Here is a 27,942-nt window from a genome sequence, read left to right on the forward strand (position 1 = left end):
AGCCAGGGGGCCGTGTCCACAGCCCTGGGCACTGGCCCTTCCCACCGACCCAACGGGGGCCCGAGCCTCTCCTTGTTAACCCCTGCTCCCACCAGCGGGTGTAGACGGCTTTGTCAGTTCAGCCAGTTGTTTGCCACAGGGTACCTGACGTCTTGAGGCGTCCGTGGTGGGTTGGCATCCTTGCCCGTTTCACACCCCCGGTCCTCCCATCCCTCCATAGGGGTGCAGGGCTGAGTGGGGTCAGAGGCACCTGTGTGCGGCGGAGGCAGGGTGGTGACAGCGGGTGGAGGGCCGCCCCGGCTCCAGGCTGAAGCCTCTCCCTTCTCTCCCGCAGGCTTGGGACAGAAGAAGATGGTCCCGACGGAGGTGAGTGTCCTGTGCCCGCCTGACCCTCCTCCTCTCCAGAGACAGCGGCCCGGGGTCCGGGGCAGCTGACCGCACCTCCAGGGGCCCCAGTGGCAGGGGTGAAAGTCCTGCAGTCTGGCCAGCGTCTCGAGTTTCAGGGAGGGGAGCCGCTGGGGCGGGGAGAGTGAGGACCCGGCCCGGACAGTGAGGGACAGAGGGACCGGAGACCGAGGGGCAGAGAGCGGGAAGGCAGCCGGCACGTGCGGGTCCCTGTGGAGTTCCCAGGAGGACGGGACCGGGCCCAGTGCCCAGCACCAGCACCCTTACTGTAGCGTCCCGCGTCGTCGGTCGTGCTCCAGAGAGCTTTCCCTGGGGGTGCCGCCTCTGGGGCCTGGGCCGCCCTCCCACTCAGCCCTGCTGGGGGTGGGGGTGGCGTCAGCCCTTCCCTGGTCCCTGGTCCCTGGTCCTGAAAGGAGCCCTGCGTTCCAGGAGCGGCCCAGGGGTGGCGTTCCTGTGCCTGTGCCAGCTGCCGGGCCCCAGGCATCCATGTCCCCTGGATGCCATCTGCCACGTGGCATCTTGCAAGGAGGGCTTCCCAGGCGGTGTCAAGCCGTGGGGCGCTGGGGAGTCCTCGAGGCCTGCAGGGCAGGGGGCTGCAGGGCAGGGGCTGTGCCTTCCGATTGCCGGGGAGAGCCCGCCCCCTGGCGGCCGGTGTGCAGAACACACGGCAGCCGGGCTCAGGAGCTGGGGCAGGTGGGGCATCGGAGGGGCTGCTGGGCCCCGATGTGGGGCAGTGGGTCGGGCTGCTCCGAGCCGTCCCAGCTGGGGGCCGCAGGGCTGTGCGGGCTCTGCAGATGGCAGCAGGTGCACAGATGACGCTTGAGGGTCAGTGACGGTCCAGCCCCCGGGAGGCCCGGCTCCCTTCTGCTGGCCGCCTCGGCCTCGGGCTCCCAGCTGCCCCCCCCTGCCCCTTCCACCACTGCCCCCGTGGAGTCACACGTCGGTGCTGGTGCTCGTGCACCGGTCTGTCACGCCTGCCACGGCTGTCCCCAGAGAGGGCCCAGGCCGGGGGCACCGTGCCCCTCAGCCCCCGGCCATTCCAGCCCAGGGTCCCAGGTGGGTGACTGCCCAGTGTCTGCACGGTGTCTGGGGACATCTGTGGTCGTCGTGCCAGGGCAGGGCTGCCCCAAGGGGTGGGGGCCGCGGGGAATGACCCGGCCCCTGTGTCAGTGGTGCCAGACCCTGCAAGGAGGCTGTGCTGGCCGATTTCCTGCCTTTGTCTGGGAGCTGGAAGCGGCCTGGGGGTGGGCCCTCCTGGGTGTGCAGAGTTGGGCCGTGTGGGCCCTGGGGTGACAGGCCACCTGCTCTGCCCTGGCGCCCGTCCGCACCAGCCTCTACCCCATGTGTTTTGTCAGTACCCGGCGACTCAGCCTCCTGCTCAGGGTTTCCAGAGTGTTCTGGCCCCAGCGGCACCTCCGTGCTGGTTTTTGATGCTTCCTACTTCCTCTTCTTCAGGCCCCGCTGATGACTGGACAGCCGGGTCCTGGCCACGGGAAGAAGTTGGGTCATCGGGGCGTGGACGCATCTGGTGAAACCACCTACAAGAAGGTTCTCTCCTGCCCTTAGCTGGTGGGGTGGGCCCCCGGCCGTCCTGGGGCCCCACAGGGTCGGGCGAGCCCTGTGCCTGAATCTGGCTGGAGGCACATGCTCTCGTGCAGGCCCCTCGTCCCAGCGACGTCCTTGCCTCCTGTCGCTGATGTCACAGGCGTCGGGCGCTGTGCTCAGGTGGCTGCAGGGGTCACCTGCCACCTCCGGCCCTGCTGGCTCCTCTGGGGAGGGGGACATGCCGTTCTCCTTCCTTCCCTTGAACGTGGGGCTGAGCTGATGGAAGCCTGAGCGAGGCCAGGCCACGGGGTGCACAGGAAGGGTGACCACGTGACTCACCCTTTCCAAGTTAGATGGTTTCTAGCATCTTCCAGTTGTGTCCAGCTATCACCACAGTCAGTCATAGCGCTGACTGTTTCTGTCACCCAAAATGACGTCCCCGTTAGCTATCACTCCCATCTCCCCCCCTTCAGGTGTGGGCAGGTTTCAGCCCCGGCGGCTCAGACCACATAACGCCTGGCAGCCCCAGGATGGCCAGTACTGCCATCTTCATGCCCAACTATGGGTGGAGAAACTGAGGCACAGCAGCAGCGTCATTCCCCCAGCGTGATGATGCACATCCCTGGGAGGATGGGTGGAAGGAACAGAAGTGGAGTTGGGGTGTCACTCTGTAAATTTATGCCACCCCTGAAAAAAGATCCTGGCAGTAGACTGACCCTTCCTGAGTCAGGACAGTTTTGAGAAGTTGGAACCTTCTAGAACCTAGATGGAAAACAGGCCTTGGGGCCACGTGAGGTGATACTGGAGTTTCAGCCAGGCCACCTCCTTGCTGTGCGCCCGTGTGTGCTAAGTGGCACAGAGGCCAGCGGGTCTGTGACAAGTACTTGGCAGGTGCCCTGGGGCCCGGCGGTGGTGGCGGTTGCCTGAGTGCAGCTGCGGGCTGGGCACGTGCCCCGATCTCCTGCCCAGGGGGGCTGCTGCTTTTGCTGGTCACCCTGGGGGCCAAGGGCCTTGATGCAGCTGGGTTTCCCTGCAGACCACATCCTCCACCCTGAAGGGGGCCATCCAGCTGGGCATCGGCTACACGGTGGGCAATCTGAGCTCCAAGCCGGAACGCGACGTGCTCATGCAAGACTTCTACGTCGTGGAGAGCATCTTCTTCCCCAGGTAGGCCTGGCCCTGCGCCGTGGAGCTGCCGCTGCGGTGCCTGCAACCTTGCTCTCGGAGCGCCCTGCTCTGCTGCAAATCGCCCAGGTCTCTCCTGGCATGTGCTCGGCTTGGAGGTCTGACCCCGTATCTGCCACGCTGTTAGTTCTCTACTGAACCAGAGAGATGCGGTGTGACTGGTTGGGAGAAAACAGGAAGAGAAAATCTGAAGTTTCTTTTTCTCTCATGTGAAAAGAACTGATAGGCAGTCAGTCCAGGGCTGTCAGGCGGCTCCCTGGGTGGGGCCCCTGTTCCTTCCAGCAGGTCCGCCATCCTCATGTGCAGCTTTGCCAGCCAGTACTGTCTGGCGGCTGCCTGGGATCCTGCCATCACACCTGCATTCCACCTGTGGGAGGAAAAGGAGAAGGGGAGCACAAGCCCCTTCCCTCTAAGCGCAGGACCTGGAAATGGCACAGGTTTCTGTTCCGCCCATAGCTCTTTGGCCACGCAAAGGCACGTGACCGCCCCCACTGGCAGGAGGGGCCGGCAGTGGACTTATTCTGGGTGGGAGTGGATACTGGGACACAGCTGGAGACGGGCCATGGCCCTTGGCCCCCGGGGGCCCCGTGCTGCTCTCTGGGCTGGCCACCAGGGGAGGCTGTGCGCCCGCCAGCGTGCTGGGCACATGCACCCCCGAAGCCAGTGTCCCTCACGGGCTTCCCTCCCTCCTTGCTCCACAGTGAAGGCAGCAACCTCACCCCCGCCCACCACTTCCAGGACTTCAGGTTCAAGACCTACGCACCTGTCGCCTTCCGCTACTTCCGGGAGCTCTTCGGGATCCGGCCGGACGATTACTTGGTGAGCACCTTAGTCAAGGCACGACCGCCGCATAGCAGGTTCCACGGCAGGTGCTTCCCGCGGGTCAGGAACTTCCCGAGGGAACCAGCACTGCTCCGGCCAGGGACGCGTTGGTCCCAAAGTTCTCCAGCTGCCCGGGGTGCAGAAGGCACGGGGCCCCTTGTCAAGGCCAAGGCCTGGTCCCCCAACCACGGGCTCTGTGTCGTGCTCCACGGCCACCCCTGCTGTCCCCTGCAGCCCCGTGAACACCTTCCCCGTGGTCCAGCAGCCTCATTAGAGCGAAGACATCCTGGTGGTCCTGGAGTGGAAACGACCCAGGGCCACCTAGGTTTGAGGTCTCGTGAGTAGAGCGGAGACCTGCTGCACGAACGGTCGTGGTGATGTGGCCTCCGTGCCCTTAGCGGGGAGTGGGCACCAGCTGGCGCGGCCTGGCTGCAGGGCGGGGACTCAGACACGGTGAGGTCCTCTCTCGGCCTCTCTGTCCCCTTCAAGACCCATCCTGCTGCAGCAATGGGGATGAGACCCCTGGGACTGAGAGACGCTCCCGTGGCAGGGGCGGGAGCTTGGGTGCAGCTGGAGCGGGCACCCAGACGACATCATTGTCCCTGCTTGTCAGCGCAACCCCTTTGGGGGTCTTGTCTCCTGGAGGGGTCCCTGTGGGCCACGGGCACTGCCTTGGGTCAGAGACTTCTCTGGCAGCTGCTGCTGGTCCTGAGTCTCATGGGGGCGTGCCCACTGTTGCTGCGTCCTGGTGTTAACGTCAGCTCTCCCTCTTATAAAGCAGAAGCGAGGGGCAAGCGGGGAGCTTGCGGGGGCTGGTGTCCTGGACCTCTGGAGCCCACAGCCACTGTCCCTCACAGGCAAACCCCAAAGGCGGTATGGCCGACCCCAGCTGGCAGGAGATGGGGGATAGTGCTGAGAGAAACAAGTGGTGAGAAGGGAATGGCTTTGTCCAAAAGTCTATGAGCAGAGAATGTTCTGGAACCACATGGCTAATAACAGTTGCCCTCAGGGAGTGGCCTGGTGGGGATATGGGGTCAGTCCTCTCGGGGTCCTGGCTGCCGAGGGAGAAGAGGTGACACAGGGACCTCCTGGCCGGGTGGCCAGCCAGCAGGGCGGGGTCACGGGCAGGTGACCCCAGGTGTGTCCCTTCTCCCTCAGAGCCCAGGGTGGGCTGGGCATCCCCTGCACCATCTCCCTCATGGTGCCCGGCTGTCCTGAGCCTCATGGCTGCCACGGATGGATGGAGGGCCGTGGGTCTCCCTCCACACCCACTGCCTCCCTGAGCTGGTTGCTGGCTGCCTGTGCCAGTGCAGGTGGGAGGCCCGTTGACTCCGCTCCCCTCCACCGACAGCCCCCACCTGGTCCCTGGGAGGTCACGCCTCGGGGGGTGCCCATCGCACCTTCAGCCAGCCCCACTGCGGTCAGTGCTTGGCACACCGGGCCCCACCCTGGGGTTCCCACGGTGCCACCCAGGAGCGGGTGGGGGCTCCCGATCCCCTGGGTCTTCATCCAGCTGGGGAACGCTGACTGCTGGGGTGTAGGGTTACGGGTGCCCTCTGGCCTTGGGCCCTCGGCAGAGTCAGCCCAGGGCTGGCAGGGTGTGCTGTGATGGCAAACGCCTGGTCTTGGGGTCCAGGCCTCACTGTAGCTCGCTTCTCCCCGGGGGCACGGCCACACTGGAGCTGGTGACACCTTGTTTCCCCGTGCTGCTGCGGCCCTGTGAGCCTCCCCGCCACACTGCAGGACACCCCCAGCACGCTGGTGTTCCCCGGGCCAGGGGCAGCACGTGGCACCCGGTGGGGGTGGGGGGCGTCCTGCTCCTCCCTGTGTCCCCCCCCACCTGTCGGCCCCAGTCTTACACTCTCAGCCCAGTGGGGAATGTGCTGGGGCCTCATCCGTGTTCTATACCCACGGTGCTCAGTCAGGACTGGGGGTGCAGGGACAGAAAGCCAGCCCAAACAGCCGTCACCCTGGAGAGTGCTTCACCGGCTCCCTAGCTGAATGGGCCCAGGGAGAGCAGCCTGCAGGGCTTTGCTGTCCACTCCTTTGCTTGCCGGCCACCGTCCTAGGCGCTGGGGACCCTCCACCAACAACACGCTTAAAAATTCCTGCGTCCACAGAACGTACTGACTGTTGGTGGGAGGGCGTGTGGGGCTGCTGGACCGCAAGAGCAGAGGTGAAGCAGATGTCAGTGGAAGAGAAGGTGGGCTAAGGGCTGCTCACCAGAGGCACAGGTCCCCCTCTGTGCTGTTCTGGAGGGTGGTCTCCGTACCAAAGGTCACCCTGTGGTCCAACGTGGCTGCTGGGGCTCCAGCTCTCACGTCAGCACTCCGGGTGGGAAATAGATGGGATGGAGGGAAGGTCCCAAACTCCAGGTATGCCCTCCTCTGTCACTCGCTTAGGGAGTCTTCCCTAAAGCTCCACTCAGAAGCTTCTACAGGCAGATACTGGCCAGAGCTGACTCTTGCGGCCTCACCTAGCTGGGGGGGGTGGGTGGGGGAGTGGTTGGGAAGTGAGTGTGGCCCGATGTGTCAGCACCCCACCCCGACTGGGTCTGTTAGCAGCAGGAGAAGGACTGGGCCCTAGGAGGTGAGCACCCCAGCTGCTGGCTCGGCCCGGGTTCGACTCTGTGCTGTGTGACCTCAGGCACGTCGGTCTCCCTCTCTGAGCCTATTTCTTCGTCTGTGAAAGGAACAGTGACCTGTTCCAGAGTCGTCTTCTAGCCGCTGGGCTGTGAGGTGTCAGCAACCCACCTGCACACTCTCTGCCCCCCCAGTACTCGCTGTGCAACGAGCCCCTGATCGAGCTGTCCAACCCTGGCGCCAGCGGCTCCCTCTTCTACGTCACAAGCGACGACGAGTTCATCATCAAGACGGTGATGCACAAGGAGGCCGAGTTCCTGCAGAAGCTGCTGCCCGGCTACTACATGGTGAGCCTGCCCTGCAGCCCCCTCCCCCAGCTCCTTTCCCTCACAGGGCAGGCGCCGGAGCAGGGGTCCCAGGCACCACCCCACCTCTTGGGGGCTGCGGGGGCCTTGCCGGGTCACTGAGCCTCACCCACAGGATCCCCCTCACGCGGTCCCCCCCACACGGCAGGCAGAGATTGCCATCCGGGGGGGGGAGGTGGGCACCCGAGCAGCCCCCGCTCCCTGTCCCCTGCCCCCACTGACACCCCCGAGTCACAGATCCCAGAAATCCTGTCTCGTGGGGCTTGTGTGTCAGTAGCTGGTGACTCAGGCGTGGGGGAGGGGGGCGGGCCACCAGCTGGCCTGTCACCAAGGACCAGCTGCTGGGGCGCTTCCCATTTCCCGGGTGACTCACAACCGGAAAGGGCACAACAGACCCCCTGGTGGAGGTGGAAGCAGGAGCCTCCACTTCCATATCCAGCCATCCCGGGGTGGAGCTGGCTCGGCCTGAGCGCCCACCTGCCCTGCTGAGCCCGACCTGGCACCTGGCAGTGGTGGGCCCGCCCTTTCTTGGCAGCTGTGCGCGGACCCCTCTCCGCTTGGGGCGTCTCATCCTAGCACGTGGGCTTGGGTGGGCCCCTGGCTCCCGGCTCCCCTCGGTCGGGGCTCAGCACGCTTTCTGGAAGGAGCCAGACGGCCTCTCCCTGCCCTGCTCAGCCCTGCTGATGTCGCAGGGAGGGCCCCGCGGGCCTGGAGGGAGCAGCAGGCGTGTCGTAGCGCTGGTGACACTTCACCAACTGACATGGAAACGTGAACTTCACGTAATCTTCATGTGTCACAAAACCCTACCTTCAGCCAGCCGCGTGAGAACAAGCGGGTGCTCGGATTTGGCCCTCCAGCCGGAGCTTGCCAACCCTTGCCCTGGACAGTGCCCAGCGGCCGTGCCCCATGTCACCCCGGGGTGGGCTGGGCACGTGGGACCCCCGGTCTGGCCCTGACACCTGCAGCGGGCCCTCCTGGAGCCTCTTGTCTGCTGGGGAGATGGTGCCCAGCTCCCGTCAGGATGCTGGGGGGGGGGCGCCTGCCCCCCCGGGAGGTGGCCAGGGAGCGCTTCCTGAGGGGGCCACTCCTCTGACCCCTCTCTGCTCCCCCACCTCCCAGAACCTCAACCAGAACCCGAGGACGCTGCTGCCCAAGTTCTACGGGCTGTACTGCGTTCAGTCGGGCGGCAAGAACATCCGCGTGGTGGTCATGAACAACATCCTGCCGCGCGTGGTCAAGATGCACCTCAAGTTCGACCTCAAGGGCTCCACGTACAAGCGGCGGGCGAGCAAGAAGGAGAAGGAGAAGAGCATCCCCACCTACAAGGACCTGGACTTCATCCAGGACATGCCCGAGGGGCTCCTGCTCGACGCAGACACCTTCTCCGCGCTCGTCAAGACGCTGCAGCGGGACTGCCTGGTGAGGCCGCTGCGCCCAGCCTCCCCTGAGCACAGGGGGACCCGCGGGCCCTCGCCTCTCTGAGCCTCCATCGTGTGTCTGTGCGGTCTCCTCCACCCCTGCAGCCCTGCCTGACATGCCCAGCCTGCCGGGCCGGGTCTTCCAGGGCCCTCTGCCCCATCCGCAGCCCCCCAGCCCACCACCCCCGGCTTCCAGGCCTCTGAAAACTGCATGATCTCCCCAGATGACCCCCACAGACCTCTGAGGACCTCCTGCTCCCCTAAGCCCCGATGTCAGAGACGCTGGGGCCGGGAGCACCTGGGCTCCTCAGCTGTCACCAGGCAGGTGGGAGCTCTGTCGGGAGGAAGGACACACCCTGTCCCAGTCCCGATTGGAGGCCTGGCCCCTTGGTCTCCTCACCGTCTGTGCAACGGGGATCGGCCCTCACATGGCTGAGTGGGCCCAGACCCAGACGTGGCTTGGGGTTGCGCCAGGCCGGGTTTGGGGATGGGGACGGAGAACTTGATCTCTTGACCCCCACCTCTGGCAGGTGCTGGAGAGCTTCAAGATCATGGACTACAGCCTGCTCCTGGGCGTGCACAACATCGACCAGCAGGAGCGCGAGCGGCAGGCGGAGGGCGCCCAGAGCACCGCGGACGAGAAGCGGCCTCTGGGCCAGAAGGCCCTGTACTCCACGGCCATGGAGTCCATCCAGGGCGGGGCCGCGCGCGGGGAGGCCATCGAGTCGGACGACACGTAGGTGGCCCGGGGCCAGCGGGGCGTCCAGCTCCTCTGTCCACACCCCTTTGGCAGGTGTGAGGCGGGCGGGGGTAGGGGGAGGGTGGCCGGGGGGGGCAAGAGACCACAGAGCAGATGAGTCCAGAAACCCATCTGCAGCCAGTTCAGGGTGTGGGAACCAGAGCAACGGCGCCTGCCTGGCAGGCCCCATAGGGGTCACACGCGCGGACACATAGACCCCCACGTGTGGATGAGCACTCCAGCGGGCTGAGGCCATTGGCTGGCCCTGCGGGAAGCACAGCTGCCCCCTCTTCCTGGCGGGCCCCAGAACGGGGTAAAGCACCACCGTCCAAAGCAAAGCTGGAAAGGCATTGAAGAGGGTGCGGCACTGGGCACGGGGGTGGGCTCCTGCCACGGGCCATCAGACCCACAGCTCCAGGGATAGGTGGCCGTGATGTGATGGAGGATGAGCTCATGGCTCGGATCAGCGGGCTGACCCAGTCCTGCCATGGGGCTCGGCTCAGGGGGGAGATAGCCTTGCACGGTGCCCCCTCCCACCTTCCCAGCACTGTGGATGCTGGGCCGGGTCATTGTCTGGGCCCTGGGGGGCTGAGCAGCCTCCCCGACCCCCACCCACTCGGTGCCAGGAGCGACCCCCGTCGTGAGGACCACAGATGTCTCCAGACATTGTCCAGAGCTTGTGGAAGGCATTTCCTGGGTGGGGACCACTGCTGAAGGCAGATGTCAAGGGTGACTTCTCGTCACCACACGCTGACCATGCTGGGGACCATCACGGGGGAGTGGCTGGTGAAGGAGGGGGCGTCACCCCCACCGTAGCTGGGGACACGGGGGCTCAGAGGCAGAAGCAGCTGTCCTGGGTGCACAGCCGGCTGGTGACCGGGCCGAGGCTTGCCCATGGCCTGGTCACCACACTTGGCCAGCAGCTGCAGGGGGGCCAGAGGAGGAGCTGAGCCCAGCCCCCCAGGGCAGGCTGGGGAGCAGCAGGGCCTGGCGCGGCTAGCCCACCTCCAACCATCTTGGTGTTTGTAGGATCTGTGCCGGGCCTGGCAGGGGCTGGCGGGGTGCGCAGGTGAGCTCAGCAGTGCGTGGAGTGCAGTGAGCTGAGCCTGTGGGGGGCCTGGGCCAGCGGGTCTGGGGTCATTGGTGACCTGAGGACAGTCGCTGTGTTGTGTGACCTCACTAACCCTGCTGGGCCTGGCACATGTGGGCCAGGGGCTGAGTGAAGCAACTAACTCCCCGGTGGGCACCCAGAAGCCCTGGTGGCCCTGCCCCCGGTGAGCGTGTGCATGCACGTGCATGGGTGTGCGTATGCGTGCACATGGGCATGTGGGTGCCGGACCCTTTGGCGGCCTCCAGCCTCGAGTGCCCCAGAGGAGGGGAGCGGCTCAGTCCCAGCTGCGCTGCCGCCTGCAGGGAGCACGGGGGTGCAGGCTGGGCTCTAGCAGGGGGGCTCGGGGCAGGGTGAGTGCCTGGTGCCCTCCCATGTGGTCCGGCTCTGTGGGGTGCTGAAGAGGGTACTCTCTCCCTCTCCCCCCCAGGATGGGTGGGATTCCCGCCGTGAATGGCCGAGGGGAGCGCCTGCTGTTGCATATCGGCATCATCGACATTCTGCAGTCCTACAGGTGGGCGCCCGCCCTGCCTCCCCCTGCCCTGCCTCCTCCCTGCCCCCCTGCCCGCCTCCCCCTGCCCCCCACCCGCCTCTGCCTCCCCCCCCTTCCACCCCTGCCTCCCCACCTCCCGCCTTCTCCCTGCCCTGCCTCTCCTTTCCCCCAGATACACTCGCCTGCTCACAGGAGCAGCGTGCCCTCTGCTGTCCAGCCTTCCTTAGCACGCCCTCCTCCCCAGCCCTGAGGGGAGGCATCTGGTCCCCGACCAGGTGGTGACTCCGCGTGAGGATCTGTGCTAGGAGTGCGGTGAGAGCCCACGTCAGGTAGAGGCTGGCGTGGGGGACAGGCTATCGCCAGCTCCCCTGTCTATTGAGCACCTGCTGTGTGCCAAGCGCTGGGCTACACTGAGCAGGATGGAAGCTCATTCGTGGCCACAAAGCCCGGCATCCCTGGACCGCTCACGCGGGGGCAGTACATGCTCGTGGCCTGAGGGACAGATACTCCAGCCTCGTGACAGCTGGGGGGTCAGCAGCCCCGTCGTCTGTGCTCATCCCTTTTTTTTTTTTTTAAAGATTTTTTTTTATTTATGCATGAGAGACATAGAGAGGGGCAGAGACACAGGCAGAGGGAGAAGCAGGTTCCATGCAGGGAGCTCGACGTGGGACTTGATCCGTGGTCTCCAGGGTCAGGCCCTGGGCTGAAGGCAGCGCTAAACCACTGAGCCACCGGGCTGCCCTGTGCTTGTCCTTCACGAGGCTTTGCCAATGAACGTGTTGTCCTGAGGGTAGTGTATGTCCTCGTGCTTGGGCTGACAGGACCCAGGGGACGTTGTGGGCGGGTGGCCCCTGCTCCTTGCCCTCCGCCTCGGGAGCCCGCTGAGCCTTGGGTCTTTTCTTCCTCACGGGTCTCTACTCCCTAAATCAAAACGCGACTCCTGCCCGTCAGATGCTCAGACTCACAGCCTGTTGATTTCCTGCCTGAGGCCAGTGTCTGCTGCAGAATGTTCCTCTCAATTTAGGGCAGGATTAGGAAGCTTCTGAGGTAGCAGAGCAAGGTTTCTGCAGATGCTCTGAGTGGAGGCAAGGAGGGGGGCCTGTGTGTGTCAGGCAGCCACAAACTCATCCTGGGGCAGGGGTGTCATGGGGGGTGTGCTGAGGAGAGGGCCCTCCACCGCTGCAGGCTAGGGGGTGTCCGGGAGGGCTGTCTGGAGGAGGCAACACTCTCCCCAGCCCACGTGTGCAGGGGCCTAGTTAGAGCCACTGTGCAGGACAATAGTTCCAGCAGGGGGGCCCGGGGCTCAGGCCAGGCCATGAGGAGAGGTGAAGGACGTGCTCTGGGAGGCGCTGGCCCTCCGTCCCCCACAGGGGGTCAAGCACCATGGTCTTTTCACTTCCGCTCCAAGAGCAGCAGTGGTAGGAGCTGCCAGCAGGCCTGGAGGGGGACAAGCGGACAAGAGGGAGGCGGCTTCTGGTGGGTGCAGCAGGCAGCCTCAGCTCCTCTGGACCAGGGCTCCCCCACCCACTCCGTGCCAGGAGCACCCCCAGTCGTGGTGACCACACACATCCCCAGACACGGCCCAGTGCCCCACTGGGAACCACTGGGCCTGAAAGTTTGGCAGGTGTTCAGGTATTTCTTCTCTCTGCAGGTTCATCAAGAAGCTGGAACATACTTGGAAGGCTCTTGTTCACGATGGGGTGAGTGTTCGTCCATCAATCCACAAACATAATGACCTCCCGCGGCCACGACAAGAGACGTGTTCCCTCCTCCCTGGAGTCTCCGTCCAGTGGGGGCGGCCCTGTGACCTGGCAGTCACAGGCCAGGGGGTCGGGGTCAGGACAGGAGAGCACAGGCGGCAGCCACAGGCTCTCCAGTGAGGGCTCTGAGCTCCACTGGTGAGCGGAACAGGAAGGCTCCTCGGAGGTGGAGTGGGAAGGATTCCCAAGGACAGCCTGGCAGGAAAGTCGGGCCATTGTGGACACGTGCGATACGGAGGGGGTCTTGGGCACTGGCCACACCCAGGGGCCGTGCAGCGCTGACCCTTTGCCCTGGAGGCGTGTGGCCTGCTCCAGGATGGCTCCACTGCGTGAGAGTAGCTTGGAATGCGCGGTTTCCTGTCAGCGCTGCCAACGTCTGCATGCTGGCAGTGGGCGATTCCCAGATATAAAAGACTGAGAACCAATGGTTGGGGAGCAAACGGAGCCCACCTGGGGGGCCCCAGGCAGCCCTGGTCCAGCCCTGGTCCAGTGGTGCTGACAAGCTGGCCGGTGCCTCGGGTGCACGCCTCCCCTCCCGTGCCCCCTTGCAGACCAATTCTTACTAAAGTGCTAAGGGCTGTGTGTGTTTGCATAGTCTGTAAAGTCGGAAATCCCAGCAAGCTCCCGACACCCCTCAGAGTGTTTGGAGGGTCTAGGCGGGAGCTTCTGGAAAGTGCACTGGGAAGGTCCAGGTGGCAGCCGGTGAGCAGGAAGCTGTTCCATAGGTTATGAGGCCGTGGCAGACGAGAGAGCTGCCAAGTCCTGGCGAGGCCACTAGTAATCTCTGAAGTGGGGTTTGCGTCAGCTCCCGGGGTCCAGATGTTGATCACAGTGACCACACAGGCGTGAGCAGTCTGGGGCAGGAGGGGTGGCCGGTGGAGTGGAGGCCCAGGTCTTTCCTGCGTGTCGCTGCACACCCTCGGGCGTGACCCTCGCCCCCAGCCCTGCAGGCTGCCTCTGTCCCCGCCTCGGCTCCCATGCCGTCTGCCAGAGCATGCGGTCACGCCTCGCGGCAGCAAGGATGCTCACCATAGCGAGCATTCTGAGGTCCACGTGTCCCTGCGGGTCCTGTTACATTACAGTGGGGGGAGGACCGGGCCACGTCTGGGGACATCTGTGATCCTCATGCCTGGGGGAGCTTCCCGGCATCAAGGGGTGGGGGCAGGGATCGTGCTAGGCTCCCACAGCGCCGGGGCTGGCGTGCGTAGTGCCAAGGGGAGACTGTGCCATGGAGGCCGGGGACACTGGCCCTTGGGGAGGAGCAAGGCATCCCCACCTTTCGGGGTCCAGCATTACACTGGAGCACTGGCTGTGTGCCAGGCCCCCTTCCTGACGGGCCCCCTCCCTGCCACTGTTACCTGGTCCTTGAGTCTTCCAGGCAGCCCCACACCGTGAACCCATCTCCCTGTCCCGCCACCGTGGCCTGGGCCGTCCTGTGGGACACGGAGCTCCTGGCGGCCTGGTGGCACTCAGCCCTTCTTGCCCTCGGGCCCCACTTTTCTTCCCAGGACACTGTCTCTGTCCACCGGCCCAGCTTCTATGCAGAGCGCTTCTTCAAGTTCATGAGCAACACCGTCTTCCGGAAGAATTCCTGTGAGCTTCCCAGGCCCTTTGGCAGGAGAGCCCCGGGGTGCGGAGCGGGGAGGCGGGGTGGCCAAGAGTGCAGTAAACCCGGAGCACCTCCTCCCGCTGCCTGGCCATCCTTGGGCCTGGCTCAGGGACGAGGTCCAGAGAGCAGGGTGGTCAGGGTGCCACCCTCATGGGCCCCAGCACAGGGCCTGGTGCCCACTGTCTGAGCTTGAGTCCTGGCCGCACCGCATCCTGCCTGTGTGACCTCCAGCAGGTGATGCCCTACCCCATGCCTCGGTTTGCCTGTCTGTACAGAGCTGTGAGAGCAAGATGTGTTTACGGGTGCCTTTGGCCCTATACCGGTCCTCAAGGGCATCACCTGTGGCCTCGTGGCATCACCAAGGACACGTGGCCTTAGTGGGCATGGAGGCAGCCCATCATCAGCCAGACCGGGCATTGTTAAGGAGGGCACAGGACAGAGGTGCCTGTGCTCCAGGGGTGGCCTCGGGAGGTCCCCTGTCTGCACTGGGCCTCGAGTCCCAGACCCTGGTGCACACCCCAGCCCAGGATCCCATGTGCTGCCTGATAGGGCCTGTCTCTGTCCCCATGTGCCTGCCTGGCATCTGCCCCCTGGGCTGCCAGAAGGCAGCGTGCTTGTCAGCCTTGCACTGTATGTCCCTGGCACGCAGCAGGTGTTCAGTGTTCGTGGGCATACACTTTACCATCCAGGCTTCGACCTGCAGGAGCGATGGAACCCCACCTCTCTGCCAGGTGTGTGTGGGCGGTGACCCAGCTCCGGTCACCTGGAGCCAGTCATGGTGCCAACGCGACCCCACGTTCTCTGACATCTAGCCAGTAGCTTGAACTCGATGGCAGGGGGATTATTTATATTGTTCACATTGGGGAAGTGTGCAAACGCCACAGTTCTGGCGTTTGTCTCCTGAGAGCGGGTGGTTCATCCACGTGAGCGTACCATCCATGTGAGCAGATGAGAACCTTGCCTGGAGTGTCACTCTCACTGTGGTCCAGGGGCGCTTGCCAGCCTCCAGGGACGAGAGGGCCGCGTACAGGGAATCCGGCACGTGTGTGCTGGGAGCTGTGGCCATCCTGGGAGCAGAGCTCACAGCAGGAGCGGATGGGCGAGGCCTGGTGCGGGGGGTGCCACAGGGCTCACCTGCCTCGTCCCACCCTGTTGCTGCAGACGGTGACGCTGGGGCGGGCCCCGTTCCCCAGGCTCTGTCCTGGGTTGGAGCCTGGGCCTTGGTGCTGACCCCGCATGCCCCAAGGCTTTCCGTGTCCTCGTGTGAAAGTGGAGGCCACGGGCAGGGCGGGCCGCGGGACAGGGCCTCCTGGGACCTCCAGGCAGAGCTGGGTAGAGAGCAGGGCAGGGTTTTCTGCACAGAGAATGTTGCTTGCCCACGCTGGAGGCCGGGCAGTGGGGGGCCCTGTGTGCAGGCAGCGGGCCTCGGGGGGTACCAACCAGGCTTCCGTGCGGAGGAGGGCCGGGGCTGGGGGGGCCTGCCTCCACGCTGCCTCGGCTCTCAGGCTGCCCCAAGCGCCACTCCACCTCTCCACCGTCCACAGCCCTGAAATCTTCACCGTCCAAGAAGGGCCGTGGGGCCTTGCTGGCTGTCAAGCCCCTGGGACCCACAGCTGCCTTCTCGGCCAGCCAGATCCCCAGCGAGCGGGAGGACGCACAGTACGACCTCCGGGGGGCCCGCAGCTACCCCACGCTGGAGGACGAAGGTGACTGGGTGCTTTGGTGATGGGAGAGATAAGGGGGCTGCTGGGGACAGGTGCTGTCCCTGGGGCTAAGGGACAGTGTGAGGAAGGGTTTACTGAGGCTGGCTACCTGGACGGGAGGGGCCTGGGTCACAGTCACCCCCAGCCCAGCCAAAGATCTGCGGCCATGTGGGGAGGGGGAGCAGCTGAGACTGCCACAGGGAGAGCTAAACAGAGAAGGTGCCACCGGGGAGGTGACCCACCCCATCACCAGACACCTGGAGACCTAGAGGCATGAAGCATTTGATGGAATTGGGTATGATGTTTTGGAAGGTCCCCCCCAGTTCCCAGGGTTAAAGAGTCAAAGATTCCAGGCACGGAGGGGCTGGGTGGAATAGCATAAAGGAAGGGAGAAACCGCACATGCAGAGGCCCTGGGGCTGCTGTGTTGGAGGGACAGCAGGACACCTGTGTGGTTGGAGCAAAGTCAGGGAAGGAGAGAGGGAGGAAGTGGGCCTCCAGCAGGACCTGTGGGCCTGAGGAGGGTTTCGATTGCAGTTTGAGAGTAGTGGGCTACCGAAACCTTGGTGCCGACAGTAAATTCAAGCTTATTTGTCCTCTTAAAGCTGCCAAGCAGAATGGAGTGTTGGGTGGCAGGTGGGGCGGGGCACGGGCTGCTGAAGGTGAGCCAAGCTGCAGGTGGAGCCAGAGGCCTGGGAGGGCTGGTGAGGGGGCCTGGCTGCCGCAGCGCCCACAGCCTCCTCCCCACAGGTCGGCCCGACCTCCTGCCCTGCACGCCCCCGTCTTTTGAGGAGGCCACCACCGCCTCCATCGCTACAACCCTGTCCTCCACGTCTCTCTCCATCCCGGAGCGATCTCCCTCGGAGTCATCAGAGCAGCCGCGGTACCGGTGAGGAGCCTGGGGCCTCTCCCTCCGTGAGGCAGGGGTGGGGAGTGCGAATCCTCCATGGGAGGGGCGCGGCGGGCTGCCTCCCCTACCTGATCCACCTGCTTGCGTCTTTCTGCAGGAGGCGCACACAGTCTTCAGGACCCGATGGCCGGTGAGCTGAGACCCCAGCTTCCCCCCCAGACCCCGACCGCCCCCACAGTCCGGCCTCCCCTGAGGCACCCCTGCACTTTCCCACCCAGAGTCCCGCCTCTCTGGCCACTCCCCTGGGCACAGCTTTAAGTTAGACTCTAGAATGTCACAGAATCTTGAGTTACTTTGTGGTTCTCTCCACACAGACCCCCAGAGGGGCCAGAGGACCCCTCCCCTGAACCTGCTTGTTGATCCTTTTTTTAATCATTATTACATATTTTTATTCTAAGCGGTACAAAAGACAATATAGTGAAACACCTCCCCCTGCCCCGTGCCCCTTCCCCTCCCCGGGAGCAGCCCCTGGATGGGTTTTTTATTTTTCTAGAAATATTTTATGACTATACGAGAAAACAAACCTACTGGCCTGTTTCTGCCTTTGGTCTTGACACCAGCACAGCTCTCTGCCACTGCAGGCCTCTTGCTTTGTGCACTTAGCAGATAAAGGTCATCTGTGAGCTGGGGGGAGCGCCTGCGCGTTCCGTCTGACGGAATGTAGCCTGCCCTCGGGGGCACTTCGGTGGTTGCACTTGCCTGATCTTGCCATCGCGACCACAGTGAATAGGGCTTGCTTTCCTTAGTTTTGGGGCAATTATTCCGGTCATTAAAAAAAAAAGTTACAGCACAAAGCACATTTGGCAGAATGCACTTCTCTCTCCTGCTGCTTGCTCCCACCTCAGCGACCTTTCTGCTCTCTGATGCTGCCATCCATCCAGAGAGCTTCTGCATGCCTGGCTGCCGGAATGTTCTGACCCACCTGCATCAGGGGCCTGGACCTTGAAAGCCCTGGAGCCACCCCACCCCCAGTCCAGGTCCATGTGCAGCTTCCCCCCAGGAGGGTGAGCAGGATCCCACCCTATGCATTATGCCCCTGCTGGTACCAGAGTCACAAGATGGTCTCAGGTGGACAACCAGTCCCTGCCCCCATTGCAGACCCCAGGTGGGCATAACACCCACAGGACCAGGGGTGAGCTGGACCAGCCCAGGGCACTGGTCAGATGGCACCCAGAGAGAGCACCCCATAGAGGCCCCCCGGCTTCCTACCAGGGCTGGAGATCTGAGCTGGCCTGGAGCTTGCCCCCAGGGGCAGAGTTAGGGTGAGGAGAGAGAGTGAGGTGCAGTTTCCCACTGCCTCCAGGCCCCAGGAGGAGACACATGCAGAGGAGGACCTGCAGCAGATCACGGTGCAGGTGGAGCCCGCATGCAGCGTGGAGATCGTGGTACCCACGGAAGAGGACGCGGGGTGAGTGTCGCATCGCCCGACCTCTGCACTACGCGCTCGGTCCAATCCGATTGGCTAAGCGCAGTCACATGGCCAGCTGGCAGCAAGGCAGGCTGGGGGATGTAGTCCAGGCAGGGTGGGGGAGCCACAGGGGGGAGAGCCTGGGAATGGGGCCTCCCACTGGAAAGGGGCGGTGCAGGGCGTGGGAACCAGGCAGTCTGTGCAGGGGCCCCTGGGGGGCCTCGGATCTCCCAGGGTTCCTCACCCCTTCTGCCCTGAGCCCCGGGTTGCGGGAGGGGGCTTTCCGGTTCCCCAGGGAGCCTCTGGATGCAGCCCCCTTGCCCCGTGTGTATGTTCCTGTGTCCGCTGCTTCTGCGGAGCACCTGCCTTCCCGCTCCTGGTTCCTCTCCGTGCTCAGGCCTTTCCCTCAACGGGGAGGCGCCCGCGGCCGCCCCTTCTCCTGGGTTCACGTGGGGCAGTTCTCTACCGGCTCCTTAATCCGGGGCAGTGGCTCTCAGCGACCGGGAGTGACCCTGCCCCCCCCACCCCAGGGACACCTGTGGCGGTCAGCCCCACCCCCCGTGTGCCGGGAGGGACACCCTGCTGTAGGGTTTTAGAAGTGTCTCTCAACTTTACAGGATTTGAAGACCTGTTTATATTTTCAGGGCTGATTTCTATACGTTTTTATTTATTTTTTAAAGATTTATTTATTTATTTATGATAGACATAGAGAGAGAGAGAGGCAGAGACACAGGAGGAGGGAGAAGCAGGCTCCATGCCGGGAGCCCGACGCGGGACTCGATCCCGGGACTCCAAGATCGCGCCCTGGGCCAAAGGCAGGCGCCAAACCCCTGAGCCACCCAGGGATCCCCCTATACGTCTTTAGTTATAAGTTGAAGAAAGCGGCCTTAAAGAAATAGACGTATATTTTAAAAACAGATCAAAGCCTTCATGATTGAATACAAAACTTATCTTTTTTTATTCAAGGATTTTATTTATTTATCCGTGAGAGACAGAAAAAGAGGCAGAGACACAGGCAGTGGGAAAAGCAGGCTCCCTCCAGGGACCCCAACATGGGATTGGATCCCAGGACCCCAGGATCATGCCCTGAGCCAAAGACAGACACTCAATCACTGAGCCACCCGGGCGTCCCCAAAATTTATCTTTCTATTTTATTTTATTTTTTTAAAAGATTTTATTTATTTATTCATGGGAGACAGAGAGAGAGGGAGAAGCAGGCTCCCTGGAGGAAGCCAGAGGTGGGACTCGTGGGACAGGACTCCAGGATCATGTCCTCAGCCGAAGGCAGGCTCTAAACTGCTGAGCCACCCAGGGATCCCCAAAATTTATTAAAGATTTTATTTATTTATTCGAGAGAGACAAGCGGGGCGGGGGGGAGGGCAGAGGGGAGAATCAGACTCCCCGCCGAGCAGGGAGCCGGAGGGAAGGATGTGGGACTCAACACCAGGACCGCAGGATCCTGACCTGCTTCACCGACTGAGCCTCCCAGGTGCCCCCAAATCAGTGGGCATGTGGGAGAAACGTGTGTTTTCTGTGGAGGGAAGGAACGTTCTGTGTCCCGTGTATTGATCGAGGCATCTAGTTGCCTATGTCCTTGTTTGGTTTGGTCTGTTTGGTTCTGTGTTTGCTTTGTTATCAAATTCTTCTTGCTTCCATTGTTGATTTCTCCTTCCCTGCTTCTAAAATTTTTCTTCTTTCCAAGACCCCTTTCTTAGCGTTCACACACACTCCCCGCCTGCGCGTTGCCATCAAGAATTACTTTGCAGACACGCAGACAGACGCCCGCGTGCACACACAGCGGTTTCTGCCACCAGCCACTTTTTCCCATTAACTGAATTCCTGCCGTGTGACACATCTTTCTGTCTTTGCCCCCAAAACAGCCTACCATCCCACGTGGCTGGAGAGCCAGCTCCCCGTGGTTATAGGTGCCCCTCCCATCTCAGAGCTGTGCATTTTGCTCATGAGATGAACTTGTGCCCCCAATCACCTGGCCACCAGGTGAGACCTAGGAGTCGCCTCCCCTCCCATCTGGAGCCTGTTTCCATAACTCAGGATACCTGGCTCTTCCAAGATCGCAAATGCTCAGTAAAGATTACGAAGGGGTTCTGACCTCAATGTGGGATGGGTGCTAGGTGTCCCTCCTTTACAGGTGGGGCTACTTGAGGCTTAGGGTTGGGAAAGGACCTTCAGGGTCGCCAGGGGTGAGTGGTGAGGCCAGGACCTGCCCACCCGTGTGTGCTTGAGCAGCGGTCAGTAGAGGCTCACCTGTTGGTGGGCACATCCTCCCCACCTCTCCACAGAGGTGTTTGGAGGCAGGGGGTGGGGGGGCAGTTATTTGGCTTCCTGAGTCTTTTGTCCCCATGATGACCTCCTGATGAGAGGGGAAGAGGCAGGTGCAGGCTGGGGCTGGTGTGGGTGCTGTCCGGAGCCCCGCCTCAGGACTCCCCTGTCCTCGTGTCCCCAGGGTGGAGGCTTCTCCAGCTCATGCCTGTGCGGCTGCCGAAGCAGAAACCACCAGCCAGGCCTCGGAGCCCGCCAGCCAGGCCTCGGATGAGGAGGATGCACCCGCCACAGACATCTACTTTGTAAGTCCCCTGCAACTCCTTCCGTCACCAGACCCCTGACCAGGCATACACTCCTGCAGTCACACTCACAGAACACCCACGTGGACACAGTGCACTGACTGGTCAGCAGTCACATGCATACACTCTTGCACGCCCAGTGTGCCCTCACACACGTTCACATCACATGCTCACATGGCATGGGAGCACATTGCCTTCGCCATCCAGGCCAGGCTACTCCAAGACCAGGAAACAGCCCTGTCCCTCCTCCCCAGGCCTCGTGACCACCGCCAGGCAAGGCCCTAGCCATGCCACCGCATCTCCCTAGGAAACATCTGGAGTCCTCAAGCTGTGTGCCCCACCGGGCCAGCCTCTGAGGGCTGCAAACCATGTGGATCTTCTCCTGCTGGGTGGTGGGTACAGCTAGGCGGGTTTTGTTCTCAAGGATGCAAGGGAATTGTGGCAAGGGGTAGGTGTGCTTCACGCTGCCAACCTCACTGGCTGAGGACTCATGGCTGCTCCTGGATGGGGCGGGGTCTGTGGGAGCAAGAAGCGGCCCTCCCCCAGGGACCTGGGACCTCTCTTCCAGAGCAGGGGGTCGCCTCCCCCCGCTGCATCTCCCACAGGCAAACAGCTGGGCCAGGAGCTTGGGTGAGGTGGGTGCTGGGCAGCCAGGTAGCCTGCAAAATCCAGTCCAATGACACCCCCCCTGCCCCAGTGGGTCCTGGGGCTGCCTTCCTCAGGCAGCCCTACTGAGGGGTCAGGTCAGAAGGCCTTATGCAATGAAGGGGACTGCCTCTCCTCCTCCCAGACCTTCGATCTTGTTGGCCAGTGAGCTGGGGGCCTACTGCTGCTGCTGCTGCTGCTGCTGTGTAGCTAACACCACCTTGCTCTGTCTTGGGGCCTCCGTCAGGCCTGGAGAAGGAACAGGTGCACTGTCTATGCGTCCACACACCCGCCGTCATATCCCCATCCCTGGGGGCTTGGTTTGTGTCCCATCCTGTGGACCGGTGTGTGAGGTGGCCCCAGGGGGCCATGTCCTGTATGTGTGTCTGGGTCCTGACACCCAAGTGGGCGGCCAGGCCCTGTGGGCAGCAGAGAAGGTATCGGGCTGCTGTGGGACCCCTGCCACCCTGAAACTCACCTCCTGCTTGGCTATCGGCTTACCTGCCCCTGCCCAGCACCCTCCCCACCTAACCGTCCCCTGGATTCCTGTTGCCTCATCCTGTCCTCTGTTTGCTTCTTCCCCCGCCCACCCGGCCCGCCCAGTTCACCGATGGGAGGTACTGGATTTACTCTCCCCGGCATCGCCGACTGCGGGCCGTGACGCTGAGCTCCTCAGGGACTGTAAGTGACCACAGCAGGCCTCCAGGGAGCCCAGCCCCTGTCCCACCACCCTGGGCAGCAGGGAGCCACAAGTCCTGGCTGTCCCTCGTCCTCTGCGAAGGGACTTGGGGAAATAATCACCACGACTGAAGCTGGTCATGTGTCCCCAGTGATGTCACCTAGGTCCCTCTGAGGTGGGCATTGCTAGGCCGGTAGGCACACAGCCAGGGCTAAGGGGACTTGTCTGTAGCGATGGGGTCTGCATCTGACCCCAGCCCCTGGCTGTCTTTGCCCCCTCCCCAGCCTGCTAAGTCAGGGACAAGTCGGTAGACTCTTGTCTAATATTCAGACCTGGCTGCCAGTGGCCCCCCAAGGGGCATCTGCCCTGCAGAAGCAGGTGGTCATGTGGGTCAGCAAAGGGACTTCAAAGCCAAGCTTTTCGCTGCAGGAGAGAGGAGGTGGTATCTCCATACCTACTTGATAGTGGAGAAACCACGGGCTCAGCTCCCCAGGAAGCCCACAAAAGGGCACAGTTCAGGTAAAATCTGGGTCCAAATTCCCAAGCAGCCCCTGTGTCTAGTAGACACCTATTGTGCTTGGGACACTGTGGGTATCGTGTAGCCATGGTATTATCAGGACCTGTTACTTTCGTCATGAGCAATAAATGAGGGACGCAGAGAGGCCTAGGAACCTGCCCAGAGCCACACAGCACTCAAGCAGGCAAAACAAGTTGAATACTTGAAGTAGGAATTTCTGTTCTCAAGATGAGGCCCCTCAGAGGCTCCCATCCCCTACCCTAAATGCCTCTGAGCGTCAGTGGGTGTCCAGCACTGCCAAGCAAACCCAAGAAGTGGAAACCACTTCCCCAGACCTTCCTGCCATGCTGTGTCCTGCTGAGACAGGGATTCCACACCCCGAAGATGATCCAAGAGCTGGGGATACACAGCAGGCCCTGAGGCCCCCTGGGGAAGTGATTTGCAGAGGCTGCCTGGAGAGGGGTTGACCCGGACCAGAAAACACTCAGGATGTGGGGAGGCGGGAAGAGGAGGGGGCCTCCATAGAGGGCACAACGGAAGCAAGTGTGAGGGCTAGGTGAGTGGGCACAGACCCTAGGGCCTGGGGAGGATGTGTCCTTGGCCCCACTTCAGTGGGGTCATCGCAGAGTTCTGGATCCTGCTGCCCGCGATCCCTCCTTCCCCTGAGGCCAGCTCTTTGCAGAGTTCAGATGGAGATTCTTTTGTCCCACATTCTTGTCCTAGAGGGGCAGCTGCCCTGGCATCGAATGTGTGCTGCAGCTGCCCTGTGTTGGACACTGGGCATGAGCAGCCCCAAAAGAGGCCTCGCCCCATGCTCCCGGACTACCGGTTCCAGCCGGCTGGGGTGGGGGCCGGGCGGGGTGTGCTGTGACCACCAAGCGGTGAGCAGGGCCTATGCGCCTCTCTGTGCCAGGCTGCCCGCTGATGGACGGCCTTCAGGGTGATGTGGCCCTGGGCCAGGTGCCTGGTGCCAGTGCTGGTGGTCTGGCCTGTGAGGGCAGGTTCTGCAGCCAGAGCTGTAGGAGGGCGGGATGGAGGGGACACAGAGGTGGGGAGAGGCAGTGGGGGCCTTGAAGGGCAGCAAGGTCAGGGGGGTCCTGGGTTCACCCAGAGAGCCTGGAGGTCGCGTGCTCGTACTTGTCCTTCAGGAGGCTCTGAAGAAGCCGCCCCTGCAGAGCTGAGGCTCGTGGTTGTGACCCGACCGAGGAGGGGCAGGTCTGGGGGCTCTTCGGGTTGTGGCCTCCGCGGGTTTAGCCAGGGCAGAGGTGGAGCAAGGGCGCTGCAGACTGGGGGTGGGGATCCCCAGGAAAGAGGAGGAAGAGGGAGAAGGGATCTGCAGGGGTTCTGGTGCTGAGAACAGACCCAGGAGGGACAGGTGTGGGTGCCGGAGGAAGGTGCACCCTGCTCCCCCCCGCCCCCCCTCCCCCCCCCCCGAGTCTGACCCAGAACGGGGACGGACCCCTCCCCTGAGCCGGGAGAAGAGCGGCCCACCCCCTGTGGCTGGCTCTCTGGGTGGCCCGCGCCTTGGTCGCCCCCTCTCCCGCCCCCAACATGAGGAAATGGGCTCCACCTGCAACCCGACTGCCCTCATCACCCAGGACCCTCGGTGGAGGGGCGGCCCCGGTGGCCACACAGGAGGCAGGACCCGAGCCTGGGTGCCACCCCCCGGGCGGGGGCTGAGCAGGGGGGAGGGGACAGGGACAGCAAGCAAAGTGCCCCCCCCAGCTCCGCTGCACCCTGCGCTCCGCTTCCTGCCGCCCGCCCCGCGCTGCCCCGCTCGCCCGCGGCCCGGAGCCGTCCGGGTGGGGGGAGGGCCCGCTGGGGCCAGGGGCTGAGCCGCCGCCTTGTCGTCCGCGTTGGGGTCCGCCTCCTTTATTTCTGTTTCTTCCTTCCTCCCTGTCGCCTCTGTCGCGCCTCCTCGCACCCCTGCTCTTCTGCGCCCTTCCTGCACGCGCGCCCGCCCGCCCGCCCAGCCCACCGATGAGAGGAGCTGGGTGTACTCCCCGCTTCACTATAGCGCGCACGCCCACCCAGCCTCCGACGGCGAGAGCGACACCGTAAGTGCGCCCCGCTCGGCCTCGGGCCAGCGCACGGCCTGCCCGGCCCGCCTGGCCACCTGACGCCTGGCCACCTGACCCCGCCTGGCCACCTGGCCCCGCCTGGCCCCACCTGGCCCCGCCTGACCCGCCTGGCCACCTGGCCCCACCTGGCCCCACCTGGCCCCGCCTGGCCCTACCTGACCCCACCTGACCACCCCTGGCCCCACCTAACCCCCCCTGGCCCCACCTGGTCCCACCTGGCCTCTCCTGGCCACCTGGCCCCACCTAACCCCGCCTGACCCTGCCTGGCCACCTGGCCCCACCTGGCCCCGCCTGACCCCGCCTGGCCACCTGGCCCCGCCTGGCCCCGCCTGGCCCTACCTGACCCCACCTGACCACCCCTGGCCCCACCTAACCCCACCTGGCCCCACCTGGTCCCACCTGGCCTCTCCTGGCCACCTGGCCCCACCTAACCCCGCCTGGCCCCGCCTGGCCACCTGCCCAGGACCAAGGGGGAGACAGCGGGGGGGGGGGGGGGGTGGGGGGGGGAGGAGGGCAGCAGCTGGGGGTCCCGCCCCACCCCTCCACCCCTCAGCCACCCTCTTGCCTTCCGCAGTAATTCCTATGCAGTCACCGACCCGGAGCCGAGCGCCCGCCGCCGCCCCGGCTGCTCCCCGGAGGCCCGCCCGCAGGACCTGGCTGCACGCCGGCCGCCGCCGCCGCCGCTCCCGTCAACTACCTATGCCTGTGAGACTGTGAACCTCCCTGAGTGTCCGATCATGTATTTATTTTGGGTCCTTACTCTTTGCACAAAGACAGCAGCACACGTGTGCTTTTTTAGAAAAAGATAAAAAAAAAAAAAAAAAAGGACGTGTCACGGGAAAAGAAGAAAGTCCACTGCACTTTGTGGTTCTTTGCTGTGCTTGCATGTGTCTCCCGGAGGGAACAAGGCCTGTGGGCTCGGGGGGCCGTGCCCCCCCGGCTGAAATCCACACTCCGAGGCTCTGTCTTTCACACTTGGACGGGATGCAGAGGAAGGAAGGGCCCCCACCCGCAGCCCATGGGCTCAGGTTTCCGGGCCAGGCACTGGACATCCGACCTTGGAGGTGTCTGACCAGTGGTCCGGGGGCGACTCTCCACCCTGCCGAAGCCTGTAACCTCTACGAGTCTGTTTCCCACCACCTCACCTGCCAGGTGACTCATGAGCAGGTATGGCCGGGGGCCACCCCTCTCGCCGGAGCTCAGGACTGTGGGCCTGTCTGTGCTCCCGGCGTGGCCTGCTCAGTGTCTGGAAGAGGGCCTGAGCCGGGGAGGCGCGCTGGGCCCTCAGGCCGTGGGACTTGCCGAGAGCCGGTCCTGGAGCAGGGGCCCTCCCGTGCTCACGCTGCTCGGCTGTCCAGTAAGAGATGCTCCTCCAGGCCTGGGATGGGCTTTGGGCTTTCTCTTTAAGATGCTGACATGAACGCAAGTTAAAGGATAGGAGACAAAATTCCTCATGAAAAATAAATTTTTTTCCGGTTTGTTGTCCTCAGCAGGGGCAGCCCACCCCCCCCTTGGGCTCAGAGAGCTCGCTGTGTCACTGTGGGCACCAACAGCATGGCAGGGTCCATCCTGTCCCCACAGAAATGCACTCCCACCTCCTGAGAGGTGGCATGGCGGGGATGGTCTTCCCCCTAACCGCTCTGCCCCCCACTGGCTTGCTTGGGAGGAGCTGGGAGCTGGCTTGGAGCAGAAGCTGTGCCTTCTGGAAGAATTTCTCCCAGCCCTTGCCTTCCTGGTGGAAAACCTACTGATCCAGGAGATTGATTTTCTGTGTCCCTCATCTCCCCTCGCCTGGCTCTTTTCTTGTGCCTGGAGGGAGCCTGTTGGCCTGGCTGCCATCGGTCCAGAGCTGCCAGGGAATGTGCCAGCGTGCGGCCCTGAGAGAAGGCAATCCTGAGAGGATCCGTCAGAACAAGCCCGTGGGTGTTCCCAATTAGAAGCAAAGTGATGTCCTCCCCCTCTTGCCCAAGGAGCCTTTGTCCAGAGGCAGAAAGCGTCCTTACCTGGATTTCAGATCAGCATCTCTGCAGGTGCCCTGGCTGCATGCTGTGAGTCGTCAGCACATCCCTACCCCTTCTCGCCAAGGAAGGTGGTGACTGAGCAGACGGAGGTCTGAAGGGGTATCTCAGGCCTTGGTGACTGACAGGGACAACTATGTCATCCAAAAGCCGGCATTGGGAGTCCCCTCCCGGCCCCCAAAGGTCGGATGTTCAGGCACATTGTGAGTTCTGTGGGGATGACCAGAGCAGCAGGCACAGTCCTCCTGGAGCAGTGTGCCCTGGACACAGGACACTGACAGCCACCTGGAGCTTTAGGAGACAGGAGGGGAGCCCTTCTGGTCCCCGCGGGCTTTCCTAATTGAATCACGAAACAAAGGCATCACTTAGATGCTGACACTTGAGAGAAATTTGCAGACGTCCTGGATATCATGATGTTTCTATTTTTGTGTTAGGTCCCAGAGACCCCTTTGGAGACCTGTTTTGTGTTGGTTGCTTTCTTTGTCCCTTTTCAGAGAACTGTCACGTGGATGCTAAACGTGGTCTGCAGACTGTGCCGGTGGGAGTGTTTGCTTATTATGTTCCGGGGGTGGGGGGTGGGGGCAGGAAGGCAAGACCTTATTTATAATGTGTAGCAAAATTCAGGGCCTTTCCCAGGCTCCACCCCCTACCCCCCTTCCCCATCCCAGGAAAGCCCTGGACCCACCCAGCTGTGCCCACCCCCAGCATAGAAATCTGAGTTCCTTCATGGCTCATCCCCGATGGCTGCTGTCCCTGAGATGGCTGCTGTCCCTGAGAGATGAGAGCCTGGGCACTGTCTGGATTGCTGTGCTGTGAAAACAAAAGGCATTTCCTGAGACTGACAAGGTGCAACTTCCTGAGAGCCCCTGCCAGCCTCCAGCCTCCGTCCTCCCGCCTCCCCTCGCCCCTCCCTCCACCACTTGGCTCAGTGCAATACTCCCGGTGGGGTCCCTTGCCATGGTACTGTCGCTGCAGCCCCTCGGTCTGCTCCCCGGGCCAGCGCCCTCCACCGCCTTTTCTCTGGTGGCTCAGTTGCATTGCCTGTCCCCGCCCCCAATGTCGTTTTTATGGTCGAACTGATTTCAACACAATGAAACTGCAAACCTCGTGTGTCTTAATTCTCTCTGGGGGTTCCGTGTGCTCAGCCCCCGTGGTCTGGGGTGTGACAATCTGGAGCGCGGCCTCATCAGGCACAGAACGCCGTCTCTTTCAAACCCAGAGCCATGGGCACCTCTGTAACTGTGCAGTCCTGCTGGCCCCAAATAACATATGCAGCCCCCCGGCCCCTATCCTCCCTACCGCCCCTCCTCCTTTTTACGTTGAAGAGTTCTCTCTAATAAAATCGGGTAATAAGCATCACCCTCTCTCT

At 63.1% G+C, this 27,942-nt stretch overlaps 1 protein-coding gene across 8 annotated transcripts; it reads left to right on the forward strand.

Moving 5' to 3' along the window:
- The first annotated feature begins 226 nt into the window (after positions 1-226).
- On the forward strand, positions 227-27,932 carry PIP5K1C (phosphatidylinositol-4-phosphate 5-kinase type 1 gamma). 8 transcript variants are annotated; one of them, XR_007404076.1, is made up of 18 exons: positions 227-366; positions 1,861-1,953; positions 2,987-3,117; positions 3,837-3,954; positions 6,734-6,886; positions 8,024-8,323; positions 8,853-9,058; positions 10,600-10,683; positions 12,314-12,362; positions 13,931-14,015; positions 15,576-15,737; positions 16,484-16,622; positions 16,741-16,773; positions 17,947-18,051; positions 18,755-18,866; positions 20,516-20,636; positions 24,448-24,531; positions 25,130-27,932. XR_007404076.1 is itself a non-coding variant. In XM_035702956.2 (18 exons), exons 1-18 carry the CDS (start codon positions 352-354, stop codon positions 25,130-25,132), a joined length of 1,959 nt encoding a protein of 652 aa, XP_035558849.1. In that variant the 5' UTR covers positions 228-351; the 3' UTR covers positions 25,133-27,932. The 8 variants fall into 8 exon arrangements, 6 of the variants coding, with proteins under 6 accessions (XP_048953558.1, XP_048953559.1, XP_035558849.1 ...); XR_007404077.1 differs by lacking the exon at positions 25,130-27,932 and adding an exon at positions 21,882-21,959 and having other exon boundaries at positions 24,448-24,509; XM_035702956.2 differs by lacking the exon at positions 18,755-18,866 and adding an exon at positions 21,882-21,959 and having other exon boundaries at positions 228-366.
- The last annotated feature ends 10 nt before the right edge of the window (positions 27,933-27,942 follow it).

Source organism: Canis lupus, chromosome 20, assembly GCF_003254725.2.
Source record: "Canis lupus dingo isolate Sandy chromosome 20, ASM325472v2, whole genome shotgun sequence".
Taxonomy (NCBI): domain Eukaryota; kingdom Metazoa; phylum Chordata; class Mammalia; order Carnivora; family Canidae; genus Canis; species Canis lupus.

What these genes read in the sequence shown, in the direction of transcription:
- PIP5K1C (XM_035702956.2), top strand. An exon ending in TCTTCAGGACCCGATGGCCG is followed by an intron (nt 16,774 to 17,946) that starts GTGAGCTGAGAC and finishes CACTGCCTCCAG; the next exon opens with GCCCCAGGAGGAGACACATG. An exon ending in CCGCCACAGACATCTACTTT is followed by an intron (nt 20,637 to 21,881) that starts GTAAGTCCCCTG and finishes CGGCCCGCCCAG; the next exon opens with TTCACCGATGGGAGGTACTG.